The sequence below is a fragment of the Psammomys obesus genome, unplaced genomic scaffold (assembly GCF_907164565.1).
Source record: "Psammomys obesus unplaced genomic scaffold, mPsaObe1.curated_primary_1811, whole genome shotgun sequence".
Lineage (NCBI taxonomy): Eukaryota > Metazoa > Chordata > Mammalia > Rodentia > Muridae > Psammomys > Psammomys obesus.
The window spans coordinates 26,217,707-26,232,555 of NW_026596069.1; the positions used below are offsets into that span (position 1 = coordinate 26,217,707).

At 46.2% G+C, this 14,849-nt stretch overlaps 2 protein-coding genes across 3 annotated transcripts in view; both read left to right on the forward strand.

Moving 5' to 3' along the window:
* Positions 1-6,976: 6,976 nt before the first annotated feature.
* LOC129690044 (nascent polypeptide-associated complex subunit alpha) overlaps positions 6,977-14,849 on the forward strand; it is a 12,694-nt gene continuing 4,821 nt past the window's right edge. Inside the window, exons 1-2 of one of the 2 annotated variants that reach the window (XM_055625571.1) lie at positions 6,977-7,064; positions 7,855-7,926. In XM_055625571.1, coding sequence (XP_055481546.1) covers positions 7,857-7,926 — 70 coding nt within the window. In that variant the 5' untranslated portion in view covers positions 6,977-7,064; positions 7,855-7,856. Of the gene's footprint in view, positions 7,065-7,533; positions 7,664-7,854; positions 7,927-14,849 lie in introns of those variants that run through there. The other variant, XM_055625572.1, reaches the window with a different exon arrangement.
* LOC129690043 (nascent polypeptide-associated complex subunit alpha, muscle-specific form-like) overlaps positions 9,627-14,849 on the forward strand; it is a 7,524-nt gene continuing 2,301 nt past the window's right edge. The window contains 2 exon segments of the mRNA XM_055625570.1: positions 9,627-14,847; position 14,849. The exon segment at position 14,849 is cut by the window's right edge and continues 2,301 nt beyond it. Of these exon segments, the coding sequence (XP_055481545.1) occupies positions 10,726-14,847; position 14,849 (4,123 nt within the window). The 5' untranslated portion in view covers positions 9,627-10,725.

Consider the following 14,849-nt stretch of genomic DNA (forward strand, 5'->3'; position numbering starts at 1 on the left):
CCAACTTAACCAAAACAAATGATCTGTTTTAACTGTTTTAACGGGTGAAGACATAATGGCACAGGCCTTTTGTCCCGGTACACATAAAACAGGGCAGGCAGACCTCTGAATTTGAGGCAGCCTGGTCTACATAACTAGTTTCAGGCCAGCAGAGTTAAGAGTTACATTGTAAAGACCTTGTCTCAAAAAATGTGTGTGTGTGTGTTTGTCAAAACTTCGAACTCCTCACTGTCTCTTCAAGAAACAAAGTATCAAAAGCCATTTTGCAAAATTTCTTATTATTTAAGTTTCTGTATACTATGGATTATTTACTCTTCCGCTTCTACAAAATAGTGGGTCAAATAAAAGTTCTATAATATCGAATTATAATTATGTAATTTTATTTTAATAGTTCTTGGGGCTGCAGACATAGCTCAAAGCTTCTGGCTTCCTGGGCATTGCACAGACATGGTGCACAGACATACATTCAGGCAAAGCACCCAAAAATAAACAATGAAATATTGAAAATAAAAATAATTACTAAAGACTCATTAGGGCTTTTAGGGGAGGGATGGTGTTGACATAGGACTTCTTTCTCTGTGTACTCATGGCTGTCCTAGAACTCATTTTGTAGACCCAGACTGGCCTCCAACTCAGATTTTTTATTTAAAGTAATACTTGTATAGCTCTTCAACAGAACACCCAAAAGACTATTGATTTCCCTTTTCCCTCGCTTGGCAAGACACCGATAGTTACAGTTTGCATGGGAACAAGCTGTGTGTTGTGCACACAGCTTGACAAAGGGGATGAAGGACTGTCACACAAGCATAAAGACTAGTTTGGATCTCTAGAACCATATAAAGTTGGATTCAGTAGATTGAATCTGTGGTTCTAGCAGCTAAGGAGAGATGAATGGTAACCAGGAAAATCCCAGAACCTCAAGGGCCAGCTAGTCTGATACAGGTGAGGAAAAGACCCTGACTGAACGTTAAAAATGGCTTGACCTTTGACCCTCATGTTTGTGTGCATACACACAATAAATCTCCTAGGCTAGACTTACCAACAGAGTTAGAAATAGTCCACAAGCCACTGTAGCCTGACCACAGTCCTGGCTGGAGGAATTGGCATCTACTCATCTATTCTGTATACCAGGAAGGCCCTGTCCAACAGGAAGTACTCAGTTGCTAAATCCAAGGTCGATTTGAGAAAAGAAACTTAAGCCAGGAGTGGTGGTGCACGCCTTTAATTCCAGCACTCAGGAGCCTGAGGCAGGCCTGAGAGTTCCAGGACAGCCTGCTCTACAGAGAGAGTTCAGGCCATGTAGGGCTACACAGAGAAACCCTGTGTCCAAAAACTCGAAAAAGAAAGGAAGAAATGAAACTTCAGTCTGTAAGGAAGCTGCACTTCCACATCACTCTATTCCCCTTCCCTCAAGGTTGGTTTGTTTTTTCAGAAGAATGGAGTACTTCAAATTAGTTACTGTAGCTAGGAGACTTTTCCTCAAGAGATTGAGCCCTGCTGCTCAAACTGACCCAGCCTCCCAGGAGATGTGGTCAGATGACCCCAGTTCCCTGTAACCAGTGCCTGGGTTAGCGACAGTGTTAATGTTAAGAAACAGCCCTGCATGTGTTACCTGTTGTCGTCCTAGCAGTACCCCAAAGCAGTAACTACTATCTCCATCTTCCAGATGGAGGCAGAAATAGGCTAGATAGCCTAAATGATCCAGATGAGATTTAAAGAAGATTGTATAATGGCTTTTATGGGGTGGAGGGTTGGTCTTATTTAGCCCAGGCTGGCCTCAAACTCTCTAATGTAGTCAAAGATGACCTTGAACTGAAGCCCATGCCTCTATTTCCCATGTCCTGGCATTGTAAGCTCTCTCGTCATGCCTGGTTTTAGGCCTAGGCATCAAACTGGGCCTTCACACACACTGCCAAAGTATTAACAACTGTTGGTAGTTCGTAGGCACTCCCTTTGATATGAGGGAGATTTCAGAATTTCCCAATCCTTGTAAAAGTCTGCTACTGCAATTAATCCTGACTTGCTCATCCTCATTCTCACTCATTATACTCAAATGCTCAAAACATTTTTTTCCCTTTCATTTCTGTCTTAGGAGCTTGGGTGTTTTTCCTGCCTATGCATTACATGTAATGCCCCCAGAGCCCAGAAGAGGGCTTTGAGTTTCCCGGGAGTTGTGGTTACAGACAGAAGTGCTGCAGGTTCTGGGAATTAAACCCCTATCCTCTGAAACAGCAGTTAGTGCTCTTAACTGCTGAGTTGTTGTATCTCCAACACAGATTTTATTATTAAGTTTCAAACCAGGGACAAACGGCTGGAGTGCCTATTTAACATATCAACGTGGACCTGGACTTCAGGTTCTCTCAGCATCCCCTAGTCCCTACGTGTTACAGGGTATGGCTGACATACTCTGCCCTCTACCTTGAACTTTTCAGCCCAGAAGCTGGGCTGTCCTTCCTCAAGAGGCTCTTCCTTATATAATCCAGACATTTGGGCTGCCCTTTTTGTACCTTTGGCTTCCAGGCTTCTGCACCTGATCTCCTCTCCCTTCCCCTCCCTCCACATGACCCAGCTCAGTATGGTCATGTCCACTTGGAACTCTCCCAGATATCCCTGCCTCTGGCTTTGCTCTCCTACGTATCTCTACTAAACATTCTCCTCCACCACATCTAGGCTGTCCTTTTTTTTCTCCCCCCCACACTTTTTCCTTTACTTGCTCATTTATGTGCTCTTGGTTGTGTGTGTGGTTTGTGGAGTCTCTTCTATCTGTCCACGGCTTTCAAGGACGGTCACCAGGCATACGCAACAAGTACCTATACCAGCTGAACCATGTATCCAGCCCAGTCAGAGCTTAAAGTACCTTTCAGAACATTCAGGTTTCTCAGTGCTTCCTAAAAAACCAGCAAATTGAATAAGTAAGTGTTAAGTTAGTGGTATGTGTGGGACTGTAATCCCAACATTTTGGAGGACTGCAGCAAGTTTGAGACTAGCCTGGACCTACAGAGCCTACTGTAAAAACAACAAAAATCTTCAGGTGATCCAGGTTCAAAGTGGTTGAGTCATTTTGTAGAACTAAAAGATGGTGTGTTAAGTCAGTAACTATTTCTTTTATAAAGTATTGGTTTTATCATGTATTCTACTTTCAAAGAGTATGAGGTTTTCATTTTGAGACAGGCTTTCAATATCTAGCCCACGCTGGCTCCAAATTTGCTAGGTTCAGGAGCAGGTGGGTCTCTGAGTTCAAGGTCAGCCTGATCTATACAGTAAGACCTTGTCCCAGAAACACAAAGCAAGGTCAGGCTTAATAACCCATGCCTTTAATTCCAGCACTCGGGAGTCAGAATCAGGTAGAGTTCAAAGTCAGCAAGGACTGCGGAAGAGACCTTGTCTCAACAAAACGAACCAAAAGCCTTACACACAAAATTCGCTTTGTTGAGGTTTTTCAAAGGATTACTTGGTCCTGCCTCTGCCTCCCAAAGGCTGGATTTCAGGCTTGCACCACTACTTCCGATTTTATATGGTACTGGGGATGAAACTTAGGACTTCTTGCATGCTAAGCAGTCACTCACCCAAACAAGCTACATTCATTCCCACACTCAAGTGTTGCTTTTACTATACAATCCTGCGACCCTAGAAATGGGTTGAGCTGAATCTGAGCTCTGTGTGTGTATTTTTTTTCCTGGAGAGAACAGTTTTTCCCAGCCCTCAAAAGGTTATTTCCAAAACTAAAACCTAGGTCGCTCCTCTCCAATGGTGCAAATACAGGCTCTGTGACATTTGCTGTTAATTCGTGTCTCATTTTGTTAAAGATGAAATGATGATACACAACAGATTTTATATGAAAGAGGTTTATTGAATGGAGAGAGAGAGAAAAGGAAGGAGTGAGACATAATAGGGGAGAGGAGAGGGCAGGAGAGAGGAGGAAGAGAGTGAGAGAACAAAGAGCAACAAAGAGGCAGGTTGGTCCTTTTAGGAGCAACTGAACCACGCCTACTAGGTGAGACTACTGGCTGGGGACACATGACATCATAGGTTGCTAGGCAACCTGGAAACAGGTCCCCTAAATACTAACATTCCTCCCCTTTTCTATAATTAAAAAATGAGGAGCTTCGGCTGCTTCTCGTGTAAGGCAAGTTAAAAAAAAAAAAAAATATATATATATATATATATATATATATGTTCATTGGAAGCAGCTCTTAGTTGCCATACAAAGGGGTGAGAGATAAGAGAAAAAAATAGCAACAAAATGTCCAAATTACATGGTCAAGATGAGGGGAAGCATCTATTTCCTTTACTCCACCCATTCACCTGACCCCAAGCTCACCAGCATCTTCTCCTCCTTCTCCTAGCTACCCTACCTACCAGTTCTGACACGCTGCTTCCTTTACCAGCCTCTCAAGTGAACCCCCAAGTCTGGGATGTCCAAAACCACTCTGTCGCTAGGCACCATTCCCCTGTGGTCATTCAGCTACACGATCCCACTTGGTATATCACCTAAGCTCAATACCTACTTCCCCTTAAGTCTTGGGGGACTTGAGCCTTCTCTGACCTTCTAAGAAAAAAACAAAAACAAAAAAACTCCTTCACCCCACTTAATTTTTTAACACCCCAATATTTGCAGTTACAAAGCTCAATGGAACCTCTTGCCTGGTTCAAGACTTCTGGCTTCTCAATTCTGCAGTTGTCTCCCTCTACTCTGTTGTAGCTAACCCCTCAGGGACCTCCCATTTCTCAGTTCTGGATCTCAAGGATGGATTCTTCTCTATCCCCTTGGACACTCAGTCACAAAATATCTTTGCCTTCACCTGGACTGACCCCAACACCCTTGTTTCTACCCAGCTTCCCTGGACTGTCCCACCCGGGATTACGGGACAGCCTGCACCTGTTTGGCCAGGCCATGGCCTCTGATCTACTCTCCTTATTGCTCCCTAAATCTAAACTTATACAGTAAGTAGATAACCTCCTCTGCAGCTCATCCCTAGGAGTTTGCTTCCTCTTTCACTAAACAGAAGATTATTCCAAGAAATGGCCAGACAGATATGGAGTCTGCTTATACTGGTCTTGCCAAATACATGTACCAGCACAAAAAAAGTTCTGTCACCTGTATAGGAAGACTCTACTTCTACTTCCAAGACCCTTAGGATCCCAGATAGGAAACAGGCATCACTGGAAAACTCTACCACCACTACACACCCGATTTACCGATAAGTACCACCCATATCCAGAGAAAATACATCCCAATTACCCAATCCCTGGGGATAGGAGAAGTAATAATACAAACCTGTCATTTTATCTCTTACTTCAGACTCTGACCTTGGCTTACAAGCTCCGTAACACCATTCAACCAGACCATTTTAAAGCTTGTTGACTGTGTCCCACCTGGGACCAACTCAGAGTTATCACTGACAGCTTCTCTGGTGACTCTGTCAAGTAACCTTACTTCACCATTCACTAACTGCCCTGACTCTGATGTTGCCATAACTCCTAACTTTTTCTTACCACCCTCTTTGACATGGCAAGTTGTTTCAAAGCATCAGGGACATACTCCTCAATACTTCATCTCAACCCCAATGCCCTACTGCTAATAATACCTCGATTCTTTGTGGTACTCTGGTCTACCATTGTCTGCCTGCTTCCTGATGAAGAGTTTGCACGCTGGTACTCCTCCCCCCTCCCCGAGCTGGGGGTAATAAATGAAAAGGAGGAGGCCTTACTAATCCCGGTTGTGGACTCAATAGCTGCCCAGCAGGAGAAGAGGGCAATTTAAATCTTGCCCCTCTTGGCTGCTGCACAATCACAGCAGCTGTTGGGACCAGGACAGCAGGACTAGCCACTTCAATAACTTTGTATTATTAGCTTTCTTCCCAGTTTATCCAGGATCTCCAGCAAGTGGCTCAGACAATACTAACTCTACAAGGATGGAGCGACTCACTGGCATTAGTAGTACTTAAAACCAACGAAGATTTCATCTCCTCACTGCTGAAGAAGGTGGCCTTTGCATCTTCCTTCAAGAGGAATGCTGTTTTTATGTCAACCAGTCGGGTATAGAAAAAGACAAAATCCAACAACTGCAGACATACATACAAAAGCAAAGGGAACAGCTCGAGGCCTCTAATTCTTGGGCCTTTGACAACCCCATTAAGAAATGGATTCTGCCCTTCCTCACACCTCTTCTGCTCATCTTTCTGCTTTTGTCTTTTGCACCCTGCTTTATTAACTTCTCACATTCCTCCAACAACAAATGCAAAAATTCTCCAATCAAACCATTAATCAGTTACTCTTACAGGATTAAGAGTAACTCTGCCCACAGAACTGGATGACAATAACCATCTAGTCAACCCTGATGGTGGGCACCAGCTATACCCTGAAAATGACAAGGCCCCTAATAAGCAGGAAGTAGCTTGAAGAGCAAAAGTCACCCCTGTGCCCTCCCCACCATCACCCCCTTCTTAGTTCCTCACTTTTTAAAGAGGGAGGAATGTTGGGATTCCTAAGCAGGCATCTCTACGGCCAGTCCCCAACGGACCTGACAAACTGGACATCAGGCATCTGTGAGGTCACCTGTGGACCACCTACACATGCTCTGGGTCACCTTATAAGAGAACTAGCTCCTTCTCCCCTCTCTGTCTCCTACCTTGCCCAGAGAAGGTCTCTTGTTAGCTCCTCCCTTTCCCCTGATAAAACTTCCCAAGTGGAACCAGTCTCAGCCTTGGCGTGATTTATGAACCCGCTGCACAATCCTAACAGAAGAGGGAACCAGGACTCCGTTTTAAGCAGCTGTCTGCCGCTGCTTCTCCTCTTTCGGGGTCAAGGCCATGGCTGGGCGGAGACCTGACAACTCCAGGCAGGCCCAGGCGTCCTCTTAGGAATTCACAGCCTTATTTAGACAGTTGACAGCGCACCGGAGAGCAGCTGCTCCGCCGTTGCAGGAAGTGGAGGCGATGCCTGACCCGGAAGCGCATGCTGGTCCCGCCCCCTCGGCGCTCGGCTTCCTTTTGTAACAGGCGTGGGTCACGCTCTCCCTCGCTCTCTTTCTACCGCCATTTTGGTTCCGTGTTCTCCGCACAGTAAGTCCCGTCTACGCCACTGCCTTCTATCCGTAGCCATCCTCGCTTCTTGCGAGCCCGGCGGCCTTGGGGGTTTTGTCACGGCGCGTCGGTGGCTGTGTGGGGCTCGGAGTTCCTGCTTGTTCCCGCGCCTGCGGACAAAGTGCGGCCTGCGGCTGGCGTCCAGGCAGAAGCGGGACAGACGGGCCGCGGGTCGGCCCGGAGTTTAGACGTGGGAACGTGGAAAGCTTTGGGGTGTGCGCAGGAGAGGTTGGGCGCGTCTGTAGTTGCGGACGGCGTCGCAGGAACCTGGCGGAGGTTAAGGGGTCACTCACTGCCCTGGAACTTGCAGCGCCGTGTGTCGAGGGGTTGTCGGAACTTGTGGCACCTTGTACTCTCCTTGCTCTTGAGAGTCCGGGGTTCTCAGGCTAAGCGGCGTGAATGATAGCACACAAAGGGGCTCAAGGAGGGCCTGAAATCTCATCATTAGGGTCCAGACCTTGGGATCCTTTCCTTGGGCGTAGAGCACGCAGTAAGGATTGCTGTCCTTGTGGGTCAGGCGAGAACTACAAGGAACCTGGGCAGTGCAAAGTCGCCTGAGTGAAGTGGCTCCGTGAGAGGTTAGACCCCTTTAGTAGAGATCTGAGGGTTGGGTCATATTCTCGTCCTATTTCCAGTCGCTCCGGGGAGGTTGTGGCCGGACCCTGATGATTTGTTATGGTTCTTATGCAAGATTTTCAGAACGCTTGACTCTGGGCTGGGCAGGTGAATTCGCCCCAGTTAATTCGGGCCTCCGTTTTATTCCGTTTAGAAATGCCTGGTGAAGCCACAGAAACCGTACCTGCTACAGAGCAGGAGTTGCCACAGCCTCAGGCTGAGACAGGTAGGTGCCTATAGCGCTTTTTACTGTTTCATAAAGTTGCTCCTGAAGCTATTTATTGGTGGGTAAGGTGACAAATATATTTCTGCCTCTTGGAGTTCCATTTAAAGAAGCTTTTAAAATAGAATTGTGGCATTAGTAATAAAACTTAATTTCTGTCTTGACCGGGACAGGGGACACTTTAAGAGTAAAAAAAAAAAAAATTAACTTTGAGAGTTACAGATTCCATACCCGGCTTTTATGAGTTACACCAGGTGCTAGAAAAACTTGTGTGGAATCTAGACATACAGGAAACCCGAGCAGGGAAGGGCCAGGTGCTTCTGGTGGCACAGGCAGGCCAAGGAGACCTGAGCTTTGGTGAAGTTACGCCAGCATCGGGGTTTTAGATAGCCGGGATTGGCACTGAGCCTCTCGTCACATGTGTGGATGAGATCTGAGCTGCTTGTAAGCGTGTCCCACCCTAAGCCTCAGCCTGGGTTAGTTAACTTGTAGGGATTGATGATGCTGAGATGATTCTGGTGTGCTACAATAGTTCCTTATATGGAACGCCAGGCTGAAATAAGCTCCTGTGGCTTTTCAACTCAAGTAGAATGTAGTGTAAAGATAGGCTTTGAATGCTGGTTAACACATTTTGACATGAAACTTAGAAACACTGGAAAGAGTGTGAATGGTTTTGCTGAGTCAGTTCTACAGACCTAAGTGAAGGGTATCTTAAACACAAGTCCTCCGCTTTGTCTTTTGATGTGCACTGATGTGCCCTTGTGAGGGTGTCAGATCTAAGAGTTAATGGACAGTTGTGAGCTGTCATGTGGGTGCTGGGAATTGAACCCAGGTCCTCTGGAAGAACAGTCAGTGCTCTTAACTGCTGAGCCATCTCTCTAGCCCTTCCATTTTGTTTTTAATGTTACCCATGGCAGTTTGTGTTTTCTTTTGAAATTAAAGTTATTTATACTTAAAAGCATTAAAATCTTCCCTCCCCACCTGTCTAATTTTAGCAGCTGAGGGGATTAATCCAGCTGCTAGACTAGAAAGGAGGTGGGGCCCTGTGCTGGGAAATGGGCAGTGGGGAAAAGAAATGTGCATCTCTGAGGATCTGCAGCTTCAGAACTAACCTAGAGTTAAATGCAATTTTACAAATGTGGAAGCTGAAAATGGATTTAGAATAACCTGGTGGTAGCTTAAAATTATATCTAAAGCAGTCTTTAGTGTTGTTAAAGACATTCCTAATTAGTCTTAACATGCACATGTATTGAGGTCATACCTGTGTGGTGTCTGTAACTGTAAAGTCTTATGGAAAGAATGAAAACAATTAGGCATTGTTTATAATATAAAGGCAAGTAATGTGGACCTTAGCCTATCTTTAGGTCCAGTGAGTCTTATTCCTAGTTCACATGTTCAGAAGTATTTGCATTATAATTAGAAGGCTTTGACCTACCAGTTCTCCCAGAAAGACTGGTTCATCCACTTCTTTATCCTATAATCTGTTAATAAACTGAATAACTTGTGAGGTTGGGTACTATTGTCCTTTTTTTTGTTGTTGTTTTTACGCCCTTCCTAGGTACTTATCAGTTGTTAACTCTTTGATTTAATCCAGTGTTATCTTGAATGGCAGAGTTCTAGACTTCTTCAGAACTTGTGGTCAAAGAGTGGACGGACTATTTTACTTACCTAGACTAAGGGTGTGGGCCCTGCATTTTCTTTATTATTATTATAATTCTCTTAGAAAGAATGGCTTAATTTGGGTTTACTTTCATGATATAATACTTATACCTTGCCCTCCTTTGGCAATAATTAGAATTTAAACTGTTTGAAGAGCTAATATTGCTACAGTATGGCTGGTTGGTATTAAATGTTCAGTTTCAGCTTTAGTAGAACTGAGTTAAGCCAGGTATATCCTTTCTAAAATTTATTCCAACATAATCAGATCCCCTCCTCCCATAGGGCCTAAAAGTATTCATACTTTTCCCCTTTATTCAGACAACCCATCATTAACATTGCTCATAAAAGTGTGGTAGGTGCCATCAGAGATAGAGACAGCTAGACCCCTCTGAGTTCCTGGCCACCTGGGGCTATATACTAAGACCCTGTGCAGAAAACAAAACATGGGGAATGATGTTCACTTGGAAGGAGGTGGAGGAAGGTGTACTCCCAGTCCACCTTAAGTTGGTGGCTATTGTCATGGGTTGTAGTCCCAGCCATTTAGGAAGCTGAGGCAGGAGGATTGGAAAAATTCAAGGCCAGCCTAACAAGTTTGATGGGACTGTCTCAAAAGAGGAATAAGGTTATCTATCTATCTATCTATCTATCTATCTATCTATCTATCTATCTATTATTTTATGTATGAGTGCTCTATCTGCATGTACACCTGCATGCCAGAAGAGGGCATTGGATCCCAGTATAGATGGTTGTGTGTGAGCCACCTTATGGTTGCTGGGGGTTGAACTCAGGATTTCTGGAAGAACAGACAGTGCTCTTAACTTCTGAGCCATCTCTCCAGCCCCAAGGTTATAATTTTAGTTGTAGAGTTCTTGCATAGCATGGGTGAAGCCCTAGGCTGAATCCTGGTGAGGGGGTGGGGGGGTTGTTGACTGCTCCCCATTTAGAGATGAGCTAGTGTTAGACTATTTGCCCCACCTTTAAAATAGTTGGCTTATTTTTGTAGAATGTGGAAAATGAGAAGGATGTAGTGCACTTACTCACTGAGATATGTATGGGTAAAGTTGATACTGCTTGTCACCTGTGTCTAATCCTGTGTGGTGACCTTCATTCTCAGATTTTAAACTCTGTTATTTCCTGTGGGGCATGTGCACAACTTACCTTTTCCCCCTCCTTTTATCTCCTTTTTTTGTCCTGTTTTGGTTTTTATTTTACTTTCTTTTTTGCTTTTCTCCAGCTGTGCTTCCTATGTCTTCAGCCTTGAATGTTACCGCTACCTTAGGGCAGCCTGGACCTCCCCCTCCTTGCTCCCTGGCCCCCCAACAAAGCCCTCTAGTGACTGCTAGTCAGCCTTCCCCATTCCCTTCTCCTAGTATTTCCTCAACCCCTTTTGAAGTTTCTTTTGCCCAGCCATCTTCTGAAATAGTTGTGCCTTTGGGAACTGCCCCTCACACTCCGACTTTCCTCCCACACCTAATAGGACCTCCCATCTCCCCAGCTGCCTTAGCTTTAGCCTCTCCCATGTTAGGTCCAACTCAGAAAGGCGCCCATTCCTCGTCAGCTCCACTGTCTCTGGTTGCATTGGCTCCTCACACAGTTCAGAAGAGCTGTGTATTTCCTACTTACCCCGTCACCTCATCTTCATCAGGTATTGTAGCAGAGTCAGGGCCATTGACATGTGTGACAGCTTCCACCGCTCCCTTAGAACCAAAGGCCTCTCCTAGTCAGGTTCCCTCTCAGGTAGGCCTGAATCTGAAAGGCACTACCCCAAGTCCTCCTGATGTAGTCAGTGCGTTTCCTTCCCACCTTGGTACACCCCTGGCCTCTGTTCATCCTGGATTAGCATCCTGTCCTCAGACACTAGCCACTGCTCCCCCAACCATCTCTTCCCTGATCAAAGGTATCCCCGTTTCCTCAGCTATGCCACAAAATATGTTAAACCTTAACCCAAGGGGACTTGTTAATTCACCTGCTCAAAACACTGTAACTCCCAGCATCCCTCCAGCACCCCCTAGTTCTCTGGGCTCTCATCTTTCAACTTTACATCACAGTTCTTTGGGTTCTCCTATCCAACCTTCAAGTCAGTCAGGTCCTGGTGTTGTGTCAGATCCTATCATTTCTGTAGAACAGTCTTGCGGTGTGCTAACTAATCCACCTGAGAAATCTGTAGGTTCTCCCCTTCCTTTCAGACATGAGCTGGCTGCTGGTTCTGTGGCAGCTCCATCTGTTGACAAAGGTTCCTCTGGTATTACTGGTGTAATCTGCAGCCCTATTGGCTCCTCAGACTTAGCTGCTACTACATTGTGTCCTACAGTGTCTCTCATTCCCAAAAGTGGTTCTAATGCTGCTCTGCAGCCTTTGGTAAGTCGGGTTCCTGCTTCTCAAAAAACTGGCTTACAAGAAACTCCTGTCTGCTGTGTTGAAGCCATCCACCCTGTGATGGATAACCCTTCTACCATTTCTGTAGCACCTGCCACTTCTGTCTCTCCTCCAGTTTCATCCGGCCATGGAAGTAGTAAAGACCCAACTTATCCTGCTACCGCTCTTGTAGCACCTGACACTCACAAGCAACTTCCTGCTCCGTCATTATCAACTACTCTAGGGATACCAGTTTCTGCTCTGCCAGCCACTGAAGGCCTTAAAAATCTCCCCACTTCAGTTTTGCTAAATGCAGGTGCCACTGTTTCTCCAGCCCAAGCAGAACTCCCTACCAGAAAAGATCCTACTCTACAACCCTTGGCCCTAATGGCACTTAAGGAGTCTTCCTATCCCCAGACTGCATCATCTTTGGAGGGACCTTCAGAAGACACTGTGGGGGGACCTGTCCCTGTATTGAGGCCAGATGTTGCTACTACTTCTTTCCTGTGCACTGACTCCCCAACTGCTGTCAGGACAGATTCTTACGTTAGCCCAGACCCTGTCAGTCTACCTCTCAAAAGTTCCATCACTGCCCCAGCAATGGCTCCATTTCTTTATGAAACTTCTGATTCTAAAGAGCTAGCTCCTGGGACTGCCAGAGATAGCTCTACTTCTAAAACATCCACTCCTGCCACTTCCCCTCTGGGTCCTTTAGTCTCTGAAAGTTGTCCTATGGCTCCATCTATGGCTTTATCCCCCCAAAATGTTTCTGTTTCTGTGACAGAAATTCCCAAGTCTGTACCTGTTCCTGCTCCTCCTTCAGCTGGGATTTCTTTTTCCAGTACAAAGAAAGTTATTTCTAATGGGGCGTCTTTGACTTCTTCTCCTGAAGGCCACCCAGATGCTTCTGTGTCTTCCCAAGGAACTCAGTTTCATTTGGCTGATTCCCTGTCTTCAGAGCCTAGTGTCTCCCCTCAGACTATGAGGCCTGCATCTAAGAAAGGTTCTGCTCTCCCAGATGTTTCTCTTCCTTCTCCACTTGAGTGTTTCTTTCTTCCAGAGGCCAGTCTTTCTTTTCAAAGTCCAAAAGACTCACTTAGTAAGCTTTCTCCCATTCCTCCATCCTCCAAAGAGCCCTCCATTACCCCAACAGAGACTTCTGTATCCTCCCAAAAGGTTGCAGCAGAAATTCTCACTTCCCCTCAAAAGACACAAGAAGCCACAGCTTCAGAACTCGTCTCAGCAGTCCAGTCCCCCAAAGCGGCTCCTATTGTACCAAATGTGACTTCTGCCTCTCCTAAAAATACTCCAGCAACTGCAGTCCCCAAAGATACTTCAGCAACCCTCTCTCTCAAAAGTGTCCCGGCTGTGACTTCTCTGTCCACCAAAAAGGCCCCTGCAGCCCCATCTCCTAATCAAGCCCCCATTGCTCTGACTGAGATTCCCACTTCCCTCAAAAATGCCCCAGCAGCTGCAACCCCCAAAGAGACTTTAGCAACCTCATCTCTCAAAGTTGCCTCTGCTGTGACTTCTCCCTCCCCACAGAAGACTCCAAAATCAGAATCCCCTAAGGGTGCCCCAGCTATGAACCTGGCAGCCTCCAAAGAAGTCTCGGCGTCCCATTTTCCCACAGAGGGCTCACCTGTGTCGCATGTGGCTCCTACCTCCCCACCAACGTCTCTAGCAAATGAAGCATGCAGTGAGCTTCTAGCAAATTCATCCCCCAAAGGTGCCCCTGTTATTCTAGCTGAGAGTCCTACCTGTCCTAAAAAGACCCCCAAAACTTCAGCCCCCAAAGAAACTCCAGTAACCCCATCTGAAGTGGTCACAGCTGTTTCATTAGAGGTTTCTCCCTCCCCCAAGAAGGCCCCCAAAACTGCAGCCCCCAAAGAAACTCTCCCTGAAGGGGTCACAGCTGAGCCGCTGGAGATTTCTCCCTCTCCAAAAAAGACTTCAAAAAAGCACCCCAAAACTGAAGCCCCCAAAGAAACTCCACCTGAAAGGGTCATCACAGCTGTGCCATTGGAGATTTCTCCCTCCCCCAAAAAGACCCCAAAATCTTCAGCCCCGAGTGAAAATTCAGCCTCATCCCCAAAAAGGTCCCCCAAAACTAAAGTCCCCAAAGAAACTTCACCTGGAAGGGTCATAGCTGTGCCTCTGGAGATTTCTCCTTCCCCCAAAAAGGCTCCCATAACTCTAGTCCCCAAACAAGTTCCTGTGACCCCATCTCCCAAAGGTGCCCCTACTACTCTAGCTGAAAGTCCTACCTCCTTCCAAAAGGCCCCCAAAGAAACTCCAGCAACTGTGTCAGAGAGTTTTCCCTCTCCCAAAAAGGCCTCAAAAACTGCAGCCCTCAAAGAAAACTCAACCCTATCACCAAAAAGGACCCCCCAAACTGGAGCCCCCAAAGAAATTCTAACCTCACCTTCTGAAGGGAGGCTTACTGCTGTACCCCTGGAGAGTTCTCCATCCCCAAAGAAGTCCCCCAAAACTGTAGTCCCCAAAGAAACTCTAACCTCACCTTCTGAAGGGAGGCTTACTGCTGTACCCCTGGAGAGTTCTCCTTCCCCAAAGAAGTCCCCCAAAACTGTAGTCCCCAAAGAAATTCCAACCACATCTTCTGAGGGAGTCATAGCTGTGCCACTGGAACATCCTTCCTCCCCAACTGTAGCCCCCAAACAGATCCCTGTGACCCCATCTTCCCTAGGTGCCCCTAATACTTTAGCTGATAGTTCTGCCTCCCCTAAAAAGGCCTCCAAAACTGCAGCCTCCAAAGAAGCCTCAGCAACCCCACCTTCCAAAAAGACACCCAAAACTGCAGTCTCCAAAGAAATTCTAGCAACCCTGCCTTCCAAGAAGACCCCTAAAACTGCAGTCTCCCAAGAAACTCCAGAAACACCACCTTCTGAGAG